The sequence below is a fragment of the Argiope bruennichi genome, chromosome 3 (assembly GCF_947563725.1).
Source record: "Argiope bruennichi chromosome 3, qqArgBrue1.1, whole genome shotgun sequence".
In the NCBI taxonomy this organism is placed as follows: Eukaryota; Metazoa; Arthropoda; class Arachnida; order Araneae; family Araneidae; genus Argiope; species Argiope bruennichi.
In genome coordinates, this window is record NC_079153.1 from 56,388,337 (window position 1) to 56,414,719 (window position 26,383).

General features: G+C 25.7%; 1 protein-coding gene across 1 annotated transcript in view; it reads right to left on the minus strand.

Annotated features, from left to right (window-relative positions):
- Positions 1–26,383, minus strand: part of LOC129964151 (nose resistant to fluoxetine protein 6-like) — a 58,325-nt gene that overhangs the window by 14,920 nt on the left and 17,022 nt on the right. The window contains exons 3-6 of the mRNA XM_056078860.1: positions 13,318–13,432; positions 3,985–4,072; positions 2,011–2,120; positions 42–224 (exon numbers count right to left, since the gene is read on the minus strand). Of these exons, the coding sequence (XP_055934835.1) occupies positions 42–224; positions 2,011–2,120; positions 3,985–4,072; positions 13,318–13,432 (496 nt within the window). The remainder of the gene's footprint in view (positions 1–41; positions 225–2,010; positions 2,121–3,984; positions 4,073–13,317; positions 13,433–26,383) is intronic.

A 26,383-nucleotide genomic window follows, 5' to 3' on the forward strand; every position in this document is an offset into this window, starting at 1 on the left:
AGTAGGACTTTTATATTTTTTTATTAAAAATATATACTTACTAAATTTGAAAAAATGATAGTCTTCAGGTGTGGCATATGTCCATATTAAAAGATATAAGCATATGGTGAAAAATTTCATTCCTCTGAGGAAACCAATTTTTGAGGTTTCTATAGAAGTCAGAGAAAATAACTTTCGAGTATTTCTGGGAACAGAGAACGCAAGCAAGGATTGTACCCATTTGTCTGAAAAGTAATACAGAAAATCAATTGATGTTTTTAAAATTTTTCCAAACAAAAATTAGAATGTTTAAATTTGTTTTTGAAGTATAGTGGTGGAGGAAGTGCAATAAATGCATTTGTTTCTTGATTTAAAAATGGAAACACCAAAAGAAAATTATACAAAAAAATTTACATAATTTTCTTTCTTATATATATTATTCTATATACTATTATTTTCAAGATTGGATTTGGAGAGCATAATGCTTGTAAAAACTATTTAAATTTATTCTGCTTTTTTTTCTGATTGCATGTTTTACTTTTTATATTTATGAAATGGATAAATAATTTAAAGCATCTTTCTAAAGCGCATTCTAATGAAGATAAAGTGCTCGTCTATCTCAATTTATAATGCCAAATTGAAATTTCACAAGATAAAATCAATTGATAAATAAAAAAAATTAAAATCAAATACAGTAACCATTATAATTCTGTTAACATTTAGAAATTTCCCATTGTGCAATCTCATAAATAGGCATAGATATATGATCAAAGAATTCATTTTTTAAATAAAATTCTAAATTGAAGATGAGAAAATGCAATATTATCGAATATTTCTTCTATTCATAATTTTCAAGATTCGATTTCGAGAACATAATGCTTCCTGTAAGAGCTGTTTAAATTTATTCTGTTTTTTTTTCTAAATACATATTTTATTTTTTATGTTTAGAAAACGGATAAACAATTTAAAGCATAAATATATTGCAAACATTATTAAGACAATAATGTAAACATTCAAATGAAAATAAAGTACTCTTCTAAAGAAATTTATAATGCTAAATTCAAATTTCACAAGACAAAATCAACTGATAAATAAAATAATTAAAATAAAATTCAGGAAACCCTTATAGTTATGTCCATAATATTTAGAAATGCTCCATTGTACAAACTCCTAAATTGGCAGGGTTATAGGAACAAAGAATTCATTGACTATATTAGAAAACTGTAGACACATGATGTTCAATGTCAATTTTAATCTTCTTTTTTGTAATAATATATGACTAAATTACAACTTTTAATTACTTCTAAACCATTCTAAACAAAAAAAGATAAATATTAATATCAATAAGATAAATATTAACATTACAGTATTCTGAAACTTCAAAAAACATCAGTGTCTGTTCATGGCCGACATGTACCAAACCAAAACTTTTAAAGTAATACAAATTAAGAAGTGCATTTGCTTATTTGCATGTCTTTTTACAACATACTACTACGTTCAAGATCATAAATGTAATTAAATGGTCTCCTACAAGGCCAAATAATCATAGAACGGAGATTACCAGTAGGTCTCTGATTTATTTTAACAAATCCTCATTTCAATTGAAGCATTTGTTAAGATTTGAAATGACCTTATCTTTCAATTAAAATAGGAATCTATAGAGATTTGATTTTCATTCATTATAAAAAACGTGTAAGGAAACGAAAACTACATGCTTAATTCATATTTTTTTGTCAGATAAGACCAAATTATGTTTCAACAAATCCTTTAATCGATCAATTCAAATTAAACTATAAACAATTATTTTATTTAAAATGTATACATTAATTACTTCTGAAGTAATAATGAACGTTTCAAACCTTTTAGTAAAACACTTAGAATTGGTTGCATTTCATATTCACCAATTTATATTTTATTATTTCTTTTTAATATCTATAAGACGATTAATAAAAATATGATTTAAGAGCATGAATATATAAATATAAAATACATTCTTTAATCCACCGATTAAATCAGATGAATAATACTTACTTGTTTTTTGTATATAAACGTCATCTATTGGTTCTGTCTTCGTGAAACGAAAATAGACTTCCAAAGCGGTTCCGCCAAAGATTAGCAATCCTATCAGTCCATAAACACAGCTAATAAAGAAACATTTATTAATCAAATAGTTCTCTTAAATTATGCTTTAGTAAGATAAAAAAAACATTTTATAATTCGAATGATTACAATATGTTATTCATAATGGAAACTAATCTTTAAATTAACCTAAAATACTGCTGCTTCATTTAGATTATCTTTTAGGAAAATAGTTTTAGAATTCTTGAACAAGAATATGTAGATATATTCATACATTATTTATTTTGTAGAATTAATCATATTTATTCTTACCTTCAGTTTATGTAAGAAATATTTACAATATTCATAATTTAATTATTAATTATTTATTTTCATAATTAAGAATATTAATCATAGGCTAATTTTCCATGATATCTTTGATAATATAATTGATCATGATAGAATACTTAGTGTTCTCTTTTTTTACCAGAACTTTAAGATACCGAATGAAATACCAGAACGTTTTTATAAAATTTAATAATGTAGACATTTTCTGTTTAAATTTTGTATTTTTTAATAAATACTCTGAAATCTTGAAATTTTCAATAAGTATTGATAAGGATAATGTCTACAACGTTTCAGCTACTAAGCGATTAATGTGTTGTTTCATTTGGCATTTATATGGGTTTCATAATGTGAAAAAACATATTATGTTTATTTTACAATTCATTGTTGTTTATTTTTTGCAATTGTGTTTACGGTTTAATCATGTTGCACTGTAACTGGATTTTCTGTGGAGAGCATTTTTAACTAAATAAATGAACCTAAATATGTATCTAAATAAAGGACAAATTTATTGAAATCACTTTTGGAAATCTGATACTGTTTACATGCTATGGCATCGAAATAATTAAAAAAAAAACTCTAAAATACTTTTTTGGAAACATTATCCCTTTTATCTTTTAGCTCATTTTGCAAATAAAACGATTTTCAATAAAAGGTTTTAAAAGATTAAACCTTTCCGGGGAAGAAAATGTTGAACTAAGTTCCTGAGTGTAGAAATTCATGTCGTAAAATTATAAAATTTCAAAATTGCTTTCATTTTTAAAAAATAATTTTCTGACTTATACTGTACGTGATAAGAAAGGAAATATTTCATCTGTCTTTTTTAATGAACTTTTCATAATTTTTCATTCTTTATTCTGTTTGAATTTGCTTTTCAATTATAATAGCATTCGTAGAACATTTAAGGTTCTCAATGTAATAAGCTATTTAAAAATGGATCATAATTTACGAAAAAGAATTGTTGATTGAATTATTAGAATTATTGATTGAATTATTTTTTAAAAGAATTATTCATTTTAATTTTATTAAAAGTAATTTTAAATATCATTTTAAATCAAATGCCTTTTGCGACCTGCTTATTGTTCCTGAATTCCAGTTACTTCCAATTTAAACCAATTGATTCAACCAATAAGTAAGATGGTAGCTGATAAAGAGTAAAAGAATTTCAAATAAATTAATTTTGACTGAAAATCTACTCGCGAATTATTTCTTTAAATAACGCATGAGTATGAATAAAACTTTTTTTAAAATTTTTTATAAATATGTTCCCAATTCCTTTTATAAGGTTTACGATTTTTGTTTGAAACACTAGTCGAGGTTAATAAATTTTCATGTACAAAATTGTAGTAATTCTCTTTCAAATACTTTTTTTACCAATAAATATAAATCGTGTTTTAAAGTCTTCAAAATAGAATAATTATCACATTAAAAATTTAATGTCGAATTCGGTGAGTTATATTTTATAAATTGTCAGCACCAATAAAATTCCTTAGCATTTAAAAAAAACTTCCTCTGTGTTTTTCACTTCAGTAAAATTAAATGCAATATTTTAATGCATAATATAGACATTTCAATATTAAAACGGAACAAAAAAAAACTTACAGAATAAGAATCTGTTCCACTTCAAAATGTAACTTCGGCTTTGTTTGGCACCTAAGAGCACTGGCATCCAACAAAATGAGTTTGGAAACTGAAAAGAAAAACAAAGGAGTTAAGAATATAATTTGTACGAGGGCTATAAAAATGATCAGAAACTCTTTAAAAAATCTACTATACAGGGCTTAAACTCTATTGAACTATTTCTTTTAAAAATTATCTGTAATTTTTCATATATATTTCCCTTTTTTTAAAGAAGAAGAAGAAGGGTTAGATTCAACTTTTTACTTTCTCGTATACGTAGCATTTAAGAATAAAGTAGTGAGTGGTAAAGTAGCAAACAATATATATGTATATATATATACATATATGTAATGATATTTTAACTCTAATTTCAATTGAATTAATTTTCAAGATTTTATCTTAATTTAGCCCATAGTAAGTTCATTCTCTTATTTCGTGATCCAATTCCACTGTCCCTACTTAATTAATTCAAGAGAAGCTTTGTTAAGTTGCTGAATCAGCTAAAATCTAACTTTCCCACACTCCGCGTAAAAGGACAGAATACCACTGACGAGACGAATTCTTTTTTGAAATCTCCCTGTGTTTCCCCTACCTTCTCCGCGCATGTAACGAAAATCCCTATCGAAATCTCGTAATATATTAGTACTATGTAGAAATGTTTTCCCTATCAAAATCATAGGTTATATAAGACCAGGGATAAAATGTCCAAGAGCTTTTTCCTCATATTCCTTTCTGTGTCGTTCTGTGTGCTCATCGCTTGCACATATGCTTGCTTCTTCAAAATGAAATAAAACGACGTCACGAAATCAAAAGTATCTTCACTGTCTTCAAACTGCATTCTGCTTCACATAAAATAATGTTACATATATATATCAACGTATTCATATCTTGAGATTTTTGATAAATCTCTATAGTTTAGATTTCCTTAAGTCGTAAAACACATTTTTCAGTCTGTTGTCTATCTGTCTATCCGTATGTGAAGATAGCAATTAAAAACTACAAAAATCTGAGCAAATTGCATTTAGCAAATGGTAAAAATAGTAAATATTTTATCCAAACAGAAGATCTGAATCATTCTTTAGTTTAAATCACTTAACTACACTAAAATAAACGATTCATTTTTTTTTCGGTATACGCAAACTTAAATACAATACGCATCGTACTATAAAAGTATATGGGATGAAAAAAGACACTCCCATTTGCTAAGTCACACTATTGAATCAAATGAGATGCCTTCTTATTTCATGCATGTGAATAAACCTCAACACAAAGGGACATCCGATCAGTTATGTTATTTGAAAGATTAATACAAATCCACAGGATTTTAACTCATTCCGCAGAGTGCATATTCAATAATTAATATGCTACTTCTTTCTTTAATATTAAAAATAGCGAAAGTAGAATGGAATAGCGATAAACTGTGACCATTGATTATTACAGTATCTAAGGAAATATATTAGTATTAATAAAATGAAAGCAAATCTTAAATAAATTAAAAAAATCTTCATTTAAATTCAAAAATGATTTATTTTGTTTGATCAACATTTCGAACTTCAGTTATGCAATGAAAATGTGAAAATGGCATTTGAGCTACCATCTTTACATTTTCTTTCAAGTCCTGAACTTTCCAATGTTTTCTCCTTTTATTGCTATCATTATCTCTACTTATAATAAAGATGAATGTGTGTGTGTTCCAAATTCTGCCCAGATATACGTTGGAGGAAGGTAAAAATTTGCATTTCGGATCGCTTTTTTAAAATTTTTTAATTAATTAAAATTATGCTAAATGTTGAAGTTTTTTCGCTATAACTTCTAAAGAATATTCCCGCATAAAATGATTTTTTCATCTTTTTCCAATCCAAAAAATTATCTTTTTGATGATACTAATTTAATTGATGAAATATCTTTAGTCTAGAAATTTCACAGTAATATTTTCATTAGTGTATGAAATTATTTTCATTGTTTCATCAAATATTTGATCGCGTGATTTTCTCCCATTGTTAAAAACTAAAGAAGGATTTTATTTAATATCTATAAAGTTTACAAAACGAATAGAAAAGTGAAATCATAATATCACTATATAAATTTAGAGATGAACTGGTCATAATAGTGCTATAATATTGTGCAACTAGTTCTTAATAATACTGAGAAGGTTAGTCTTATAAAAGTATCTCATATTTTATCTTTTTCCAATTAATTTCTAATCAGTTTTCGACCATTCCGAAGTTGCCGTAAATCATGCGTATTTTTTCTAAGCAGAATTAAGAACATTTTAAGAATTAAATAAAGGCTTTAAAGAATCAAAACATATGAAACATCCTGATCAAATTCTTACTTCTGTCATGATGTTAAATGACTTATGACTTTATTTAAATTTGATATAAGGAAATATTAAACAGTGACACCAATTATTTCATAAAAAAATATTTTACATGGTTTATCTCACACTTATATGACAAACCGTAAATTTATCATCAATTTATGAGCATTACGTGCATACTTTCTGGTCACAAGATTTGAATGAAATATTTTGGGCTAATTTTTCCTTGTCATGAGTTTAATATATACAAAATGGCATTATGTGCCTTTTATTACATTCCCAAATCCCCGTACGCATAGAATATATATATATATATATATATATATATATATATATATATATATATATATATATATATATATATATATATATATATATATATATATATATATATATATTTCCAGTTATTCGATGTCATTATAAATTGATGCTTGAGGAAATTGCGATTATTTTTTGTTTTAATGACGGAATATGTTAATTTATGAATTTTCTTTCTGATGGTAAAAGAGATTTTGCCGAAGGGCATATTTTTATTGCTATTTATAAAATTAAGGAAATGAATGGTTGTATACTTTTTGATTGAGTGACACTGAAAATTTCAACAACGAAATACAAAGAGGTGTATTTAATCTTTTAAAATAGTTTATAAGGTTGTGATTCAATAGCGATTTACGTTTTTCTTTTTAAAAATTAAACGCACGTAATTTTATAATACAACAAAGAAAAAACGGGAGAAGGATTTCTGAGAACGAATTTACGGAGAAAAACTTTTTTTTCCTTGAAGACATCGAAGTGAAAACGAAAAATATGTATTATATCCGAAAAATTTAGGCTTAAAAGCATTTTTGCATGATTTTAAAATGATAGAATATAAACGTTTGGAAAAGAAATCAGATTTTAGCACCAACATACAAGGCTGAAAAAATTATCGTTCTTTTATAGAATATTATAAATTCTTTTGTTCGCAAGTGCACATTATGTTTATTAACTATTGTCATGGAACTGAAACTGCATATATGAAGAAAAGGTATCTTCAGACATCATTAAGTTCTAATGCTATCAGGGTTTTGAAATCATATTGTTATCAAAAAATAAAAGAATGAAATTATACATCTTCTGCTTTTTCTTTAAGTTTTCCTCTCGGTATTTTCAAAATTAAATTTATGTTTTCATCTACGTTTATCACTTCAAAGAATTATTGATACATCTATAAATTTCTGAAAATCGGAGATGAATAATTTACTTTTTCGCCGAAATATTTTAAAAAGAAGGAGGAAGATATTTTGATAGCTTTTTTTTTTCATTGTATCATTAATTTTCGAGAAATTTCTTTAAAAAAAATAAAAGAAATTTCCATAACTTTTTTTTTTACTTTTCGATTTTAACAGAGATAAAAGAAAAACAAAGGAAAGTGTTTTGATAGACTTTACTTAAAATCAAGAAATTAAATTCACTGAATTGAAAATGTAAGCTAAAATATTTCGTTTTAGTCCGTCCTAAATTTCAATCTTATTATCAAATGCATATTGGCTGTCAACCATAGGCAGATTAAGTAGTAGCAGAGGTCTAAACAATAAAGTAACCCATAGATTTGAAATATGGTTTATGCATATGCATCCAGTTATTTAGAGGCTAGAAAAATAAAGAAATGATTGCTTGGAAATCAAGTTACTGCAATGAATTCTAAACCATATGATTAATATTAAAGAACAATCACGCGAAATTGCCTTTAGTAAAAGTCTCCATCTAGGATTCTCTTGCTATCCAGTTATGATGATCATGCCTACGTCATGCCTACGGGGCGTGGGCGTTCCAGGTTTGGAACCTGATTCCACCAAGGAATCGCTGTGTAAACAATTAATCAATGCGTAACATCCTCTCGATAGTGGAGTGTGAAAGTTTGAAATGCTTACTCTCTCGTATCTGTTACGCGAGAGAAAAATCACATATGCGTTAAGTGAATCGTTGTAGTCTGGTTGCGGCTCAAAATCATAAAATTTATCCCAAAATAGTCTTAGTGTTGCTTCAAACTGTATTTTAATTTTGCTAATTTGAATTAAATTCCTATGTAACTAGTTTTCATCAAATGTATGACTATCAAGCGTCGGAAAGATAACACAAATGTTTCTTTTAATCATTGTTCATTTATTCATCGGAAGTTTAAATATTTAACTTTTTGGCATTCACTTTTAAGCTTTATATCGAGTTCCTTCCCAACAAGAAACGTGAAAAGTAATATGTAATTTTTATCTCTGTTTTAAAGTAAGATACAACTTTTTAAAAGTCTATTAAATTTTCATGAAGATATTATTTGCGTAATTAAATTACTTATTTCATGTAGGGGAACGGAATGCAAAGGTGGTATATATTTATGAGATAAAATTTTCACGAAAATTCACTTTTTACGTTCTTGTATACGTAGTACAGAGAAAGTACAATAATCTTCAAAAAATTCGAACTCGAGATTTTGACGAATCTCTATGTTTCAGACCTACATGAATTCCAAAAAGGCATTTTTGGAAAATGTACGTCTGTCTCTGACAAAGATAACTAAAAAGCGCTTTGAGCTAATCTGCTGAAATTTGGTATACGATCTTTACACTAAATTTACAGATTTCTGTCAAATTTCAAGCAAAATTTGTTCAGAGAAAGAGCAGCTTTCCGATTGTTCGAATATAAATTAACACGATAACCGCAGAATGAAGAGAGCTAGATCGATAAGATTCGTTACACATATTTAACGTTTATAATGCAGACACATGTTTGAGCCAAATCCAACAATGTATTGATTGTCTGCATTCTATATTTTCAGAAACATGTAATAACTCATAAATACAGTGATTTAAATATATCAAATTTGGCATGGTATTTTGTGACTACAAGAGCGGTTTTTTCAAATTTTTGTTTTAATCGGTTGAGAAAAACATGTCTAAATCACAAATTCGATTTGGGGATATTATTAACGCTTGCCAGGGATCAATCGCCAAATAACTCGCCAAGGATGATACGATACATTAAGTAAAAATTCTAAATTCAGGCTAAAGGTTAATATTTCGTAACTATTTTACTTCAATGCCATGCAAGGCGTTGTCTGGTATAAGTTTATCAGAGAGTATGCGAGAAAGTTTTGGGGAGACTATTTCCGTTAGTTGTAGATAATTTTAGGTTACCATATTTAATAAAAGTTAATATTTAATAGGCCAATGCTTCTTAACTATATATACATATAGTATTATTTACGTGTTTCTTAAAGTAATATCAATGATTTTTTAAAAAATTTATTAAACTGATCATTTTTTATAAAAGCCGAATTTTGATGCTTATTTCATACATAATAATACCGTATAGAATACAATTGACATATCATATAAACTTTTAATTTCAGAATAGTTTATACATTTTATGAAGATTTTATTTACGCTCAATAACATGTAAAATACAAAATTTTTAAAAAAATTCTGAAAATTGTTACTAAATTATAGAAGTATACTTCTCAGTTCAGATGGCAGCTTGTTATCACTCACTTTTCCGAAAAAAAATTGTTTGCAAATTCTAGAGTGTCATTCTGTAGCGTTTAGCAGATGATAAAATGTTTTATGTAACAATTGTAATGAATTTGGTCATTTAAAAAATTCTAATTATTTTTGTGGCATTTTATGTTTCAAGATGTATCCAAAAATTACAAAACAGTTGCTACGGTGTAAAATTTTAAAAAATGATTTATAACAATGACAGTAACAGAGATTATAATAAATTAACGTCGTTGAGATAAAATGAGACTGAAATTATAAATAACTGGAAGAAAAATAAAATCAAAAACAAAATGTTCTTCTTTACATGTGATCAATTTTTAAAGACAGTTAGAATTGAAATTTAAAAAAGTTAATTTTTAAATGAAAATTATTGTTTTTATCTGCTATTACTTTAAAAATTATTTTCTCAAAAGCATTCATGTATAAAGTTATTTCAGGCAATAAATAGATAGCATGTTTGAGAATAGGTAGAAGCAAAAATTCGCCCAACAAATGACTTAATTTGAAGTTTTTCAAAACGAATCAAAATATTTGTTTGAATTTTTCCTGATACAAACATGATCAATTTCAAATGACAATTATGTTATCAGAAGTGGGACACATTGTTTGACGCTAATAATTGATTATTTGTCTTTTGTTCTAAAAGTTTTCTTTCATTTCCTCTATTTTTGCTTTTCTTTAATGTAAAACAAGGTCAAAAATATTTGATTTTTTTCCATTAAGCACAGTAAATACAATCATTAAGAAATATTACGAATGATTTTTGTATTCAGAAGTCATCACCATTGAAAGATTGTTCTAAATTATATATACTTAATATAGATTTAATCTATTAAATTATACATATCAGGTATTTTGATGTTTTCATCTAAAATAGTTTCAAAAATTTCCGTAATAAATTAATTTTTATCAGCAGGTTGCAGATATATTTAGTAAAACCTGTTTTCTTTATTTTTTCCACTAAAATTTATAAATATCAAACAATTTTATGAATAACTAATTCAGAATTCCTTTCTCAATCATTGCTGCTCATTAGATATCTTAGAAGTGCAACGAGTACAATAGAAATAATTTTCAATAAAAATTTTTATTATGTTAAGACAAGAAAACCTGAAACTTGCATATGGTAAAGCAGAATTTCTGAAATCTTTTATTTAAAATATTTCGAGCATACATTAATTGTGTCTTTTTTTTGGCATCAAAGAAGAAGTTATCTATCATTCAAGTTAGACAATATAGGAATTGTTAAGCAGTCTACGTTCCTAAAATTGTGACACATCCAAAATCTCCTCCATTAATCAATACTTAATCAATTTTTTTACAAATTTTTAAATCAATCATCAAATTTTTAAATCAATCAATCATGAAATCATTAAATTTTTAAATGGATCATGCTTGCCATATTTTCAAATGAGTTATGCTTATCAAATTTTTAAATGAACCATGCTTATTACATTTTTAAATGAATCATGCTTATCAAATTTTTAAATCAATCGTCTTTTTATATTTTTAAATCAATACTTCAATTTTTTTTAATTAGAAGAGCTTTAACTTTCTCTAAACTAAATAATTTTCAATTATAAAAATGTAATAGAAATAAAAAGGAGAACTCGAAATAAATATACGAGTAAAAGTAAGCTTACTTACAGAATATTGAAGTACTATAAAAATCAAAAAGATAAAAGGTTTTCTTTATTATTGTCAGTTGTCAGCAATAACCAGACACCAACCAATGGAAAAGATCTCATAAAAATTTTATCGTATACACTCTAATATATCTCCTTCCCTGCATAAAATTTTGAACCTTGGAATCACGAATGTTTAGCTAAGTATTGGCGAACAATTTTTATAAAAATATAGATTTTTTTTAAAAATAAATATACTATTTTCATTGTAACTATCGTGCGATCCTTGACTATTTTTTTAGCAATTAATATCCCTGCCAACTCGATTATATATATATATATATATATATATATATATATATATATATATATATATATATATATATATATATATATATATATATATATATATATATATATATATATATATATATATATATATATATATATATATATATATATATATATATATATATATATATATAAAACGCCTTTTTTATAACCAAATAAAACCACCAAATTTCGGCATAAAGCTATAATTCTAATCATAAAATTGCATACCAAATTTCCTTTAGTCAATTCATGCAGTTTTTGATCAATTATATTTACATACATGTGAAAGTACGGACAGGCAGAGGTCAATCTTTTGGCAAATTAGACTCAAGATCTAATAGGAATCTACATTTTAGATGCTCAGTCTGAGCACCAAATTTTATCTTTCTAGCTTTTTACATTTTGTTGTTAACAAATTCCTTTCTACCTCAACAGCCAGACAGAGAGACTTCCTCTAAAAGAATTTTGCTCAAAATATGCTAGAAATCTATAAAGGTTGTCTAAAATCCATATACAAAATTTCATCTGTTTAGTTCTAAGTCTTTTTGAGATATCGTATTCAGGTATATCGTTTGAGATATCGTATTCACAGACAGAAAGACATAATGTGAAAAAAGTTTTCTCCGACTCAGAGAGACCCAAAATGTGAAGATTCATAGAAAAATTATCATCCATCAGAGAAAAACTATGATGCGTGGCCTCAAATATCAAATACTTGAATGTTGATTTGAAATTTTGATGGTATTTTTGAATAAAAGATTATTGACCATACAGCAAATTTTAATTATTTAACTTAATGCTTTAAAAAATCTAGCACTTGTGCTTCAAAAGTAACACGAATGGTTTAAAAAGTAACACTCGTGATCATGCACACAAGTACAGGCAAATAGATTGACATAATTTCGATTTATTTTCAAGGTGTTCTAAAACATGAAGAATTATCAAATTCTCGTGTCTGATTTTTTCTTACAATTACAACAAATTCTCTTAGTACACTTTGTATTCGCGAAAACAAAAACAACAAATTAAAACTTTATTATATATATTTCGAATGAAATTTTAATGCTTTTGAAAAATAGAGAGTTTGCCGCTTAAAAAGTAGTTATAAAAAGTTTATTACATATTCTTTGCATGAGATTAGAATAATTGAAAAGTATAAGTTTATTGCATGAATATCTTTTAAGGTATAAAAACTTTGTTACATATTCTTCGAATAAGATTAGAAAATCTTAAAAATCCTTATAAAATTTAAATTTAATTTTATTTCCTGTGAGCAGATATATTCCATTTCACACATTTTTTTTTGTACCAGATCTAAACTAATCACATGACAAAAAAGCCTATACATGACTCTATTTTATAACATTTTTTTTGTTTAAAACTTTTGTTTTCCTTAATTTATAATTTTTTTCAAATAAAACAATTACTTTTAAAAATATTTTTCGTGCATATATTTAAATAGAAACAATTCTTTTTTTAAAGAAATATATTCAACAATGCTTACCTTCTTTAATAATCAGTTGCAAGTCATCCATAGTACATAGAGATGGAATACAAACTCCCATACGAAACGCTGCAACATCGGCTCTTGGAGCAATGTTAACCAGATTTCGAAGGAACTGTAAAAAAAGAAACAACATAAATATTAGATTTGTATTTTCTAAGTTTTAATAACGTGAAATTAAGGAAAAGTACTGCATCCGTTCATTTTATTTTTGATGAATTAAATAATATGATAAAACATTTTCGTTTGAAGTAATGATAAATTTGTTCATTCTTATATCGGTGATTTAGTTTCTTCCGATTTTTTTAGCAGAGATTTCCTTATTCCTGTTTTTTACATTCCTTTTGTATTTAAAGAATATTAGAAACTTCCTTTTTTAAAAAAACTGTCTTGTAATTGAGAACTATATAATTAATTCTAAAATATTTGTATTATTTACTTAGTTTGCCGAGAATTAAGAAGACAAATATTTTTTTGGTAAAACTCTCAGGAAAACATTTATAGAGGTTTTTTCTTTAAGCTGTTGGAGAAAAACGCTAATGTTACTATAAAAAACGCATTTTTACATTGGAAGAATTTTCAAATGACCTATTTAGTTTTTATAAATGTGTTGGATTTTGATTATAAAATCACATTAATTTGTTATTTTGGAATAAAATGTAACATTAGGATGTTATCATGATAATAATATATCAGAGTTAAATTTATAAATATCGATAATATAAAATATATGATCACTAATTTAGACCATACTACTTCAATTTTCATATTGTACAGAGTGATTAGACAACAATATTTAACTTCTGCAAAAACTATCTGTAAGCAAATTGTTATAATATTATTTGCAACAATAATATTATGTTGTTGAAACAGTAATATTATATTGTTGCAACAATATTTTGTTACAATAACAGCAACATATTGTTACAATAATAGCAACAATAAATTGTTACAATAATATTTGCAAATATCTGTTGCAAATATTATTGTTAAATATTTTTCAATTATATCCTTTTCTACCCGTTTAGAAGCTAATTTAAAATGCTTGTCATTAGATTGTAAAAGTTAAGACAAGAAAATTCCTTTCCGAAAAAGTGGTAAATTACTTTGCATCTTACTGATTTTGTAAAAAAATTATTCCTGATTAATGCATCGTATTTTAATATCCAGTTTATTGGTTGCAATTTTAATTTTTGTTTCCATGACGGTTTATGCCGAGTAAAAACAGCTAAGTACGCTTAGTCCAACGATTTTATTGAACGAATGCCTTGATTAAAGTATCAGTCGATTACTCATTTTTCCGTCTGTTGACGAATGGGGCAAAGGGTTTTGAATTATCATAATGTCATCATTGCAGTAATCAATTCTCAAGGATATGAATGCCAGATTTGCTGATGTGTCAAATTTGTATCGAATGGGGATAGACTGATTGACTTGATTAAGTTTCTGTTATTTGCCTCTAATTATCACATCACTGAGAGTAAACCGACAATTTGGTCATAGTATGGAATATCCCTTTAAAACAATGTATACATAAAGGAATGCTTCATAAGGAAAAAAACATGACATAGAAAATTTAAGATAAATAATAAAATAATTCATCGCTTGCATATAAAAAACATTTTATGATTTAGTTTCGGTTACTCGTTTCTAATAATCACATCACTCAAATTAAATCGGTATTATGGAATATCCCTTTAAAACAATATGCGTAAATGCAAATTTCATACATAGCACGAAATCCATAACACAGAATATTTCACATAAATATTAAAAGAATACATGGTTTGAACATAAAAAAACGTTTCAATTTTTTTTTCTCATCCTTCAAAGTCTGCCAAACGTAATAAAAACATATTTGTCTCGAAAAATAAAAAATAAATCTATATTCTTATTAGGTAAGATAATTAAAAGTACATGGCAACAGAAATTTATAAACCACTATCAAATAAGAAATATAGAAAGGAGAAATGTTTTGAAGTCATTTCAGAACAGGATGAAAGCTAAAATAGTGTAAAATAAATTAATAATCATATTAATTCGTTAGTTTAGATTTGGTATATTTATTTATTAAAATAAACAGAATAACATTATTTTGAGGAAGTAATCGTGAGACAAATTCAAAATCGTTTGCAGCTTATTTCTGAACTGAAAAACTTGGCATTCTTTAGATCGTCTAACAACAGAGGCGATTAGAATTTTTTTTAAATTTAACAAGATGATTTTATTTTCTGCTCATAAAAGCATTATCTATAAATAATTTGAAACAACACGTTTTCATAAATGTTAGTTACTTATGAATTTAATTCTAAATTATTATGATAACACTTAACAGTTTAAAATATTCATTTACGATTCAATAGCATTCTCTTATTTTTATCTTCTCAAATTTCTGAATTAAAAAAAGCATTTAAAATAGAATAAAGAATTATATATAATCTTACATCTTCGACAAAAATTAGACAGATAAGATTTAAATATTGGACTCATCTTTTATTTCAGTAACGTACCGAATAACGTCAAAAAAACCTGTTCTGTCAGCGAAAGATAATGCAAGATAAAATGTCCGAGGTTAAATATTAACACTTTAAAAGATGCACCGTTTGCTTACTGAAATTCTAATTATTCAGTTTGGGAAGTAATTTATCATTTTGATGTTATCTTTTTTTTTTCTTTTCAAACATCATAGTATTCGTAAACATCTTTCACGTTCATTCAGGACGTGTTGTTCGTGACAGACCTCGTGATCGCTGACGTTAAAAAAATGTACGTGAAACATTTTTTCCACGGTTTTTCTGGATTCTTATATTCTTCTCAATGACATTTTTAAAATATGAGACTGAGAATATGTTTGATGAATATAAATTATTTTAATAATTAGGAAAATATCCCTAAATTTCCAGGCCGCATTAAAGTTTGCAACATTTGCCAATGGCCATAATAATATATTGTATTGATAAAGCGAAATTGGTTTGTTTATTTGTTCTGATCTAATAATTGTTGTTAATAAATTAAATTGACTTACATCCTTGAAATCTGGCTCGGTTTTTCCTTGAAAAAAGTTGGTGGATTATGACACAGAATCAATGTAATTTGTAATCAGCAATCGATGTAGAATAAATTTATGTGGCAAATGAGAGTTCATTAGTAATTGAAAGAGTGTGGAACATCGGTTTAGTAATAATTTGAGTTTTAAAAGGTTAAAATAAAATTTCATTTATTTTAGAAATAAAATAAAACTTGGGGTAAATTAATGATATATATTTTGACGATTCTTTATTTTGGAATTTGCTTTTCTACATAAGATACATTTAAATATATCAAATATTGTGCCCACAATTCCTCGCAGTAAGATGTTAATGGCTCCTTTTTATTTTCATTAATTATATTTTTCGATAACTTCCTTTATTTTTTATGTAAACAGCTTTTATTAAAATTTTAAAAATGCACCTTCAGTTATTAAATACGTAATCACAAACCGTCTTCGAAAAACTGCGTTACGTTTCTTTTTCTTACAGGAATAAGTGTCCGTTCCAAGATCTCTGGAAGGTGTTTTTTTACAAACAGCGAAAAACTAAATAGTTTCCGATTAGTGAGAATAAATTAAACTTATTAAAATATATTACAATTTACTCTATTGAAAAAATAGCTAAACCAGAAATGTATTATAGATTTGTTAGTTAACAAAACAACAAGAACTTTCCTTCGTATAATCATCAACATGACGAGGGTAACTCCGATGATTGTAACTCTGATTGTAAAAAATATATGGTTTAAATTTTTATGAACGAGAATTAATTATTGCATTTGTCATGTGCTGAAATTAGTAATTTCGGCTAAGACTTCTTTTAAATTACAGTATTTAATTACAGCTTTTCTATTGTAATTAAATAAGTCTGTTTGCTTTATTAATATTCTAGTAATTTGTAGGAAGATGGAAGGAACTTTTGTTATATGCAATAGATTTTTAGACTAAGTATAATAGTATACTTTAAACCATATCCTATTAAAAATGATTAAAGCATTGAAGTTTTATAAATCCTAAACTAAAATTATATTTCATTTCTTCCAAAATGATTACTGTAAATCAAAAAAAGAAATAATAAAAATGCTAGTAGAATTTAAAAAAAGAACATTTTTTCTCTACCAAATTCGAACTGAAATCATGAAACATATCAATTTTAGTTTTTAAAAAAAGTAAGTTTTTTTTGGAAGGAAAAGAGATTCCTAAAAGAATTTTAAATTTCTCACACTTGGTAATTTTTAAAAATATAAATTAAAATTAATATAAGTAAAAAATTAAAATGTTTGTTTTACTAAAAAAGTGCTTTTGTTTTTCAAGCTGAAGTATTCTGTTAAAACATTACACTGCAAAAAACTAATAAATAATATACTCTCCTTTTTCTTTCACATGTTCAAGATAAATGAATGCAGCAGATCATTTGCAATGAAAACATTTCATATGCCATACGTGAACCGCACAAATATTCCAGATTAATACAAATTAATTTACAATTTTTTCTCCATCAGAAAATCCCAACAAATAAAAAACAATAAACATAAAAGAGGATCTTGTCTCTAAAAAACATCTCCAGGCTACGAATACTAATTTCATTACATTGTATAATAAATACATTTTTTTTTATTGCTTGCATAGCGATATTAAAGTTAGGATGCTTCTTTTAACGTTGAAATGAAAGTAGTAATTACCGCTCATGTAACATGATTTTAAAAACATCTTATTTCTGATCACTTATGTCATTTATTTAATATGTTATCAAATACTTATGACGAGTCCTGATGACATTCTGCTCGACATTCTATTTGCAAAAAAAAAAAAAAAAAAAAAAGGTTTATACGTCAAGAGACGACGTAAACAAGAGGTATCTGAACGGGAATTCCCCCAAAGAATTCCGAATGTTTAACCTTTCACACAAGATAGATAGTATGCCTTTCAGGGTACGTATTCTTGCTATTTATGCTGGGAATTTTTAGTCATTAATTCTGAGACCATGCTTTCTGATTAGTATAGGATACTAACTTTCCCTTCTCTCTACGTTATAAACCTTAAGACCAATTAAGTTTCAGAATGAACTGTAAAGAAACTGGTTCAACAAAAATATTTCGCCATCTTCCTTATATCAAGATAAAAGATTTTGAAGGTTGTTGCTCGTTTGAAGGTCATAATTATGCTTTTAATACAAGCTGAAAAAATGCAAAAAAAAAAAAAAAAAAAAAAAAGATTTCTTATATATATATATTTTTTTTAGTTCGTTTTATGTCCAGTTTCTTATATTTTTCGAGGCAAATTTACATTGGTTGATTTGCTATCTGTATTATAAATAACAAAATACAATTAAGCCTTATATCAACATTTATTTTCTTGCTATAAAACTGCGCCAAATTTAAATGAGACTTTTTTTTCCTTATAAATAATTACTGTTTTTTTTTTTTTTTTTTTTTTTTTACTTTCTCGCATACGTTATATAGATAAAGTGTAATAATTAAACATAGCAAGAAAAATTTAATTGTTATTAAAAAATTACCCTTAGAAACAAATGCATTGCTTGAAAGATTTTTTTACTAAAATAACTATTAAAAAATAATTTTTCTGTACATGTTTTATTTACTTTAAGCGGAATTTTTGAATAGTCGTAACTAACTTTCAGATTATTTTTTTATATCTAACAAGAATATAAAATACATCGAACATTGTCTACGCATTAGCAAGAGTGAAATCAACAATAATAAGGCAAAATGAATGCGCTGATTTTCAAGTAATGATTTTTACTTTCTCTTATACGTAGTATAGAGAAAGTATAGTAATCGTCAAAGAATTCGAACTTGAGATTTTGACGAATCTCTCCAATTTAGACCAATCTGAGTTCGAAAAACATATTTTTGGAAAATACTCATCTGCCTGTGACAAAGATAACTAAAAACGCTTTGAGCTAGACGGATGAAATTTGGTATACAGGCTTAAAACCAATTTTGTAGATTTCTATCAAAGTTTATTCAAATTCCATTTAGAGGAAGTCTGTCCGGTTGTTTGAATATTAGTTAGAACGATAATTACAAAACGAAGAGAGCTAGATAGATAAAATTCTGTGCACAGATTTAACAACTTTAGTATAGATGCTTTCCAAATTTGGAACGCAGTCCAACAACGGATTGATTGTCTGTAAATCTGTACTTTCAGAAACATGTAAACGCGATTAATTCAAAAATGCACTGACTTAAATATATCAAATTTGGTATGGGATTTTGTGACTTCAAGTAGTTTCTTGCCAAATTTTTGTTTTAATCATCTGAAGTATAAATGCTATGTAGCGAAGTATCGATGCTATTAATCGCACACCAGGAATTAAACGCCGAAACACTCGCCAAGAATCACACGATAGAGTCAGTAAAATTTCTAAATTCACCCCAAAGGTTAATATTTCGTAACTATTGAACGCTAAAGCCTTGTAACACATTCATTGGGAGAGCATCTTCATTAGAAAGTATGCGAATGTTTTGAGCAGACCACTTCGACTAGTTTTTCAAACCTTTATGGATCGAACTAAAAGCATTTAGTATTCAGACTTATTTGAAATTATCCATCATGATTTAAAATTTCTAAGGCATAATATATTTCCTGTATTATTGATAAAAAAAATCGTCTGAAGCAGACAAAACGTTACATTTAATTTTAAAAGGAAAAATATAAAGTGGAAAGAAAAGCAATTAAATGGATTTATTAAGTAGATTCCTTTTGGCTTCGTTGGAAAGATAATTGATCTAATAAGTTTATTTCGATCTTGATCAGAAGTTCTTGTGGTTTGTCCAAAGTTTTACCTGAAAAGTCTCTCCATCTTTAGATGCAAGATATTCTTTACTGATACTGATACTTGACGATAATTGATATAAGGTATGTATTGACCTTCATTTTTTCCATTGCTTAGACTGATAAGATATGAATGAATAGCAATGAATTAATTTCCTTTCAGAATCCCCTGCAATCTTTACAGACATTAAACAGCAATAGCTATAATTTAATATAAGAAAATATACATATTTTTATTTGTTCTGAAAACAAAAACAATATAATGTTTTAAAATATTCTTCCATTTAGATCGAATCCCATAATAATCATCTCATATAAATATGTGCGTCATTACTATGATGTGAGATTCTTCTGAAAATAATAATTTCATGTTATTGCTGTTAAAATATTTAATTATACTGTTAATTATGCAAATTGACTAATAACCTACAATATAAAAAATAAACTGTATACTTTTTTTTTAAAAAAGTCATATCAAACATTGTAGTGACTTAAATTTATATTGTAATTCTACAGACTATAAAGAATGGAGTATAAATATGCTGAACTAATATTCTATCTCTTCCCCCTCAGATTTAGTTCTTTAAAAATTAATGTTGCTTCATCTTCATGATAATTTTTTTGTTTGGAAAATTTCCAACTCGCCTAAAAATAAAATTTCTTCCAAATAACCATAAGCTTTCTAAAGTATTAAGTTCATGTTATATTAATAAATATTATGATGTAACAGAAATCGAATTGAAAAGTAAAAATTAATATAAGTTTTATACTCTTAACACTAAGAGGAAAGAGTATTATTAAAAGTGAAAATTTATTTTTAAATCTTTGGGATAAAAGTAAGTTTTCGCCTAAATATAAAACTTTTAACACTTTGAAATTATTACTTTGAAGGCGAAAATATTTCACAAGAAATACTATTTTCTTTTATTCTATGAACTTTAAGTACATTTTTTGTCATTTCAGACGATTTATATATCTTGTTTGCAAATTAAGCTAAATTATATGAAAAATATGAATCTTTTTTGAGAATGTAAAAAAAAAGATTAAAAAGATTGTATTATGAATTCATAATTGTTCCAAACTTTCAAATAATTAACAGGAGTGGCCTACTCGAAATTTTCTGCCATGCTCTTCAATAAATGTCCTATCCCTTCTTTCCCATTTAAAATTATTGACCTTGGGTAAAGCCACGAATTCTTTGCATGCCATTCGTGAACGAACTTACAAAATATTGGTCTAGCATTTTTACTGATTCTATCACAAGAATATATAATTTGGACGCCTTTTTGTTGGAGGACTGACATCAATTTTTGATACAAAAATTTAGTTGCAGCCATAAGGTAGCATATTGAATATCATTGATTTAAATCATTCGTTTAGATCCATGGAAATTACAAAACAGCAGACGGTCAAACGTTTGACGTATTTGGTTCAAAATTTGTAGGTATCAGTATATTAGATGCTAAACTTAAGTCCTAAATTTTATCTGCCTAGCTCTTGATGCTTTGTAAAAATCGAGTTAACTTGTACTAGAACACCTAGATACACGTATTCCCTCTGATTATATATCATTAAAAATTTGATAGAAATTTACACATATGGTGTAAAATCCATACACCAAATATCGAGCGACCAGGGGAAAACGTTTTTGTGTTGTCGTGTTTACCAGCAAAAAGACATAAAATCAAAAATGTGTTTTTCCAACCCAGAGATGTCTAAAATGTGGAGATTCGTCAAAAACTCAAGTTCATATTTTTGAAGATTAGAATAATTATTCTATATTTCATATAAAAGAAAGTAAAAATATAAGAGTATTTGGCGCTATAAACACGCTTTTAATTAGGTTGCAGAAAATATATATTTATTTTCTATAGTAAATTTTCTCATAATCCTAAATTAAAATTAATTGAATGTAAAGTTTTTGAAAGATTATATTTGTTCGTAATCCTTCAAAGATATTTTAATCAATTATTCATAAATTTTTAAATGATAATTTTATAAACAGGAGATTTTTAATTATTAATTCAAAGTAAAACATAAATTTAACACATCAAATAAAGCACTAATTTTTTTTTTAATTTGGAAAAAGAATATAATTAAATGTTTAAATATAAATATTAAATATTAAAATAAAAAAACAATATTTAGAAATTTAATAATAATAACTAATGTCTCTTTACTATCATTAATGATAAATGCACACAAATATTTAAATTACTTTAGGTTTTTTAATGAAATGTTTGGAACTTCAAAAAATTTTCTCTTCAAAAATAAATCTTATTAAAAACATTTTGCGTAAATTTTCGTTTTCTTAATCAATAGCATTTCAGCTTCTATTAAAATGTATCCATGTTGCTACTAACGCTATATTCTGCATTTCAGTATAAAATATGTAATATATCTTTTGAGATATATTTTCATGCTACTTTTCTTATCTATAGATTCGGTGTTCGAACAAATCGCTATGTTCTATCATTTATCGAAATTATAGAAATTAAAAATATGTAAAACATATCCAATAATGCTACATTATTATAAAATTACCTTTCTTTTTATTCTGCTCAAGAAAAGAATTAATGTCAAGAAAACCAATTTTCGTCTGGAAAATAAAAGGATTGATAAAATCTGTGGAAAGTACCAGATCAAATATTTTGCTCATCATTTCTTTGACAAAAGAGTTCTCCTTTTGTATTACAATTTCTTTCTGAAATTGTTTTATAATTTTCCAGTTAGGTCTTCTACAAACAAATAAATCGTTTTTTGTTTACATTTTCCTCTTGCAGTAGATTTTAGCAGGCGATAAGCATCATTATAGAGAAAGTTCTTTGATTTGATTTAGTAGGGAAATCGTGATACTGATGTTTTCATCTGATTTAATGTAGAACTTACGCAAATCCCATAAAACTATGGAATTTTTCTGTTTTTCCATTATAAGGAAAGTGGTGATTTTTCTTTTCTTTTGATAAATTTATTGGTACACATATCGGTAAGCGTTGCTTTTTTAATACTATTCCGTGTATATTTTTGATTTTTGTTTTAATTTTTTAATTATATCTTATAAATTTTTATGATTTGTAGATTTTTATAACTTATAGATCTTATGACATATAGATTTTTATGTCTTATAAATTTTTATTACTTATAGATTTCATGACTTATAGATTACGACTTACAGATTTTTATGATTCTTACAACTTAATGGTGTTTATAATTTGATGATGCTTCTAATTTATTTAAGTTTTTTTCATAAATGAAATACCAATGCATCATTATTATTTTCCACTAGACATTTTTTTCATTTAATATTTGCATAATCGATCTATTGATAATTTCATATCTATCCCCAAATGGTTTTTGTGATAATTTAAGAAATGATCCATGTCTATGTTTTTACAATTCTTAAATTTTACAGCAAATTTATTTAAACAAAATTATATAAAAAGAGCGAAAAAGAACGAAAAAAAGCTTATTAATTAATGGTTAAATTTTCATAATCATAGAATGCGGAAGGAAAAGTTTATTTTTTTCGCAAACTGATCAATAGACGAACAATCTAAAATATGTCTACTTTCCCAGATATTGTAGAAAATTTCTCTAGTTCTTTGTATAATACTCACGAAACCGGAATTATATTTTGTTTCACTTTTATTTTTATTTTAATGTTTAAGCAATTTAACTCAATACCATCTGGTATTCTTCTCCGGGCTACAAACATTAAACGTCACAGTACGTCATAAACTAGTTATATACGTCACAATGTTGACTTCCGAAATTATAGCTACCTCCCTAATTAAGTCTCTAGACAGAAAAGTACTTATTAGAGATTGATAATATAAAGCCGGGTAGAATAAGGTGTGTTCTTAAAAGAAGAAGCACTGGAAAGTTCCGAGGTATCACATGAATGAGGTTTTGAAAAAGTGCTTTTACTTCGGTAATAATCTTGAACATTTAGAAATTCTTATGGAAGTCTTTTCAAAATAACTTCTTTGAAGTTTAAATTAATCTGCAGTTTGTCGCTAAAATTGCTGATGAGTTGTAATTATAAAATTTATTATGCTTAGACTTGATTTTTTAAAAGGATATTTGTTTTAAATGGATTTAAGTAATAAAAAGTATTAATTATATTGATGATATACATTTTTAAAATATAAAAATCAATTCTCAACGAAAATATAAAACATTTTTCATCGGATAGTTTGAAATTCTTACAGTAGAAGACGTAAAAGAGTTATCTCATAGTATCTCAGAAAAAAAAATTCTAAAATTATATGCTTTTGAAAATATAAAACATTTTTTCATCAGATAATTTGAAATTCTTACAATGGAAGACGTAAAAGAGTTATCTCAGAATATATCAACAAATTCTGAAATTAATGATTCGAAAATATAAAACATTTTTTCATCGTATAATTTAAAATTCTTACAATAGAAGACGAAAAAGAGTTATCTCAGAGTATCTTAAAAAAATCTAAAATTATATGCCATCGAAAATATAAAGCATTTATTTTCAGCGGATAATTTGAAATTCTTACAATAGAAGACATAAAAGTATTATCTCAGGATATCTCAACAAATCAAATCAAAGCTAATTGTATTCCCCTTTATCTTTTATGTTAAATTTCCTTAATGTTTGCTAACTTTTGTTCCATTACATGCCTCAAAAATGCTCTTGAAAATTCACAAAAATCAAACATCAATCTGTCATCCCGTGCATATTTTAAGCATGATTATTATCTTTCTAAAAAACATTTTCCTTGATCATTTTTAAATCACTTTGAGCCCATATGATTTCGGGATAGATAACAATTTGTCATTTCCTTGAAAACAATTCAAAATATAATAGATATGATGTTATCACTAAAATGTGTTCTTAGAACTTTGTTAGATATCTTTGTTTTAAATGAATTATGGCTATTATAGCAGCTGATTGTTCACATTTCAATAATTTGGAAGTTCAAGATGCATTGTATTTGAATACTAAGTGTTAAAGTTTTTGCAATGAATTTTGAAAATTTCTCATTTTTTTAAATTATAAATTCAATCAAAATTATTTTTGTTCTTTTAAATTCAATAGATTAAAATAATGACAGGGAAACTACTTATATTTAAATAAGGAATGATTTGCAATTCATAAATTTTCATTGAAATTTTCGTTAATTTGAAAATAAATGTTCGAACAATCCTTTAATGTAATCACACATATTTCATCGCTTTAAAAATATTTTGTATTACCATTAGTGTATTTAATATATTTCTTTGCATTTCCAGGTCATCATGTAAATATTTTATGTATCATGTAAATAGTATATGTATTTTAAGCAAAAGCAATCAAGAAATAATTTGAATACACAATAAAACTAGAAAGCTTATCTTTTATATATCCAAAACTTTAAATTCTATCGAATGAACTACAAAATAAACTATACCCTCAAGATTTTTTTCGTTCTAATTTAATTTTCATTAAAACAAAGCTATTTGTATTAATTTTGTGAACATTTTTAGAAGACAAAGAAATAAAAAAGTATGTTATGTACTTTTGTTATTTAAGATATTATTCTTATCACAAGTTTTGTTACTAACATATTAATCAAAGTATATTATTATAAATAATTAGTATAATAGTATATTATTATATTATTAATTAAAGTATATTCTTAAGTATATTAAGTTGGATTTATGATAGGCACATCTTTGTTCTATAATAGTGAATTCTTTTTGCTAATTCTTAAAATATTTAATGCAATATGCTGAAAAAAATTTAACAAATACTTATTTATGAGAAAAAGTAATGGAAGATTTAAATTATAATTAATATTAAATAGATGCTTCAAAATTATCAGATTAAATTAGATGGCATCAGAATAATTCCTGTGAAAGTAAAAAAATATTCAATTTGTGATATGTTTGAAAACATATTAAGAGAAGTTCTATCAAACATTTTACATTAAAGTATAAAGAAGAGTTGTAAGGGAAATGTATGATAATATACAGCATTCAATTAGTGGATCTTTTGATTCCGAACAAGAGTAAAATTATTAAATATCTGATTAAGTAATGAAAATGTTGTTTATTTCATTCCTACAATAACTATGTTATAAGAATATATACTTAAAGTTTGATGAGAAAAATCTAATAAAATTAAGAAAGAAAAAAAAAACTACTGAACATTTGAAATCTAGATGATATCATTAAAAAATATTTTTTTTGAATTTTAAAACGGTGTCCAAATCGTTTTCTTGC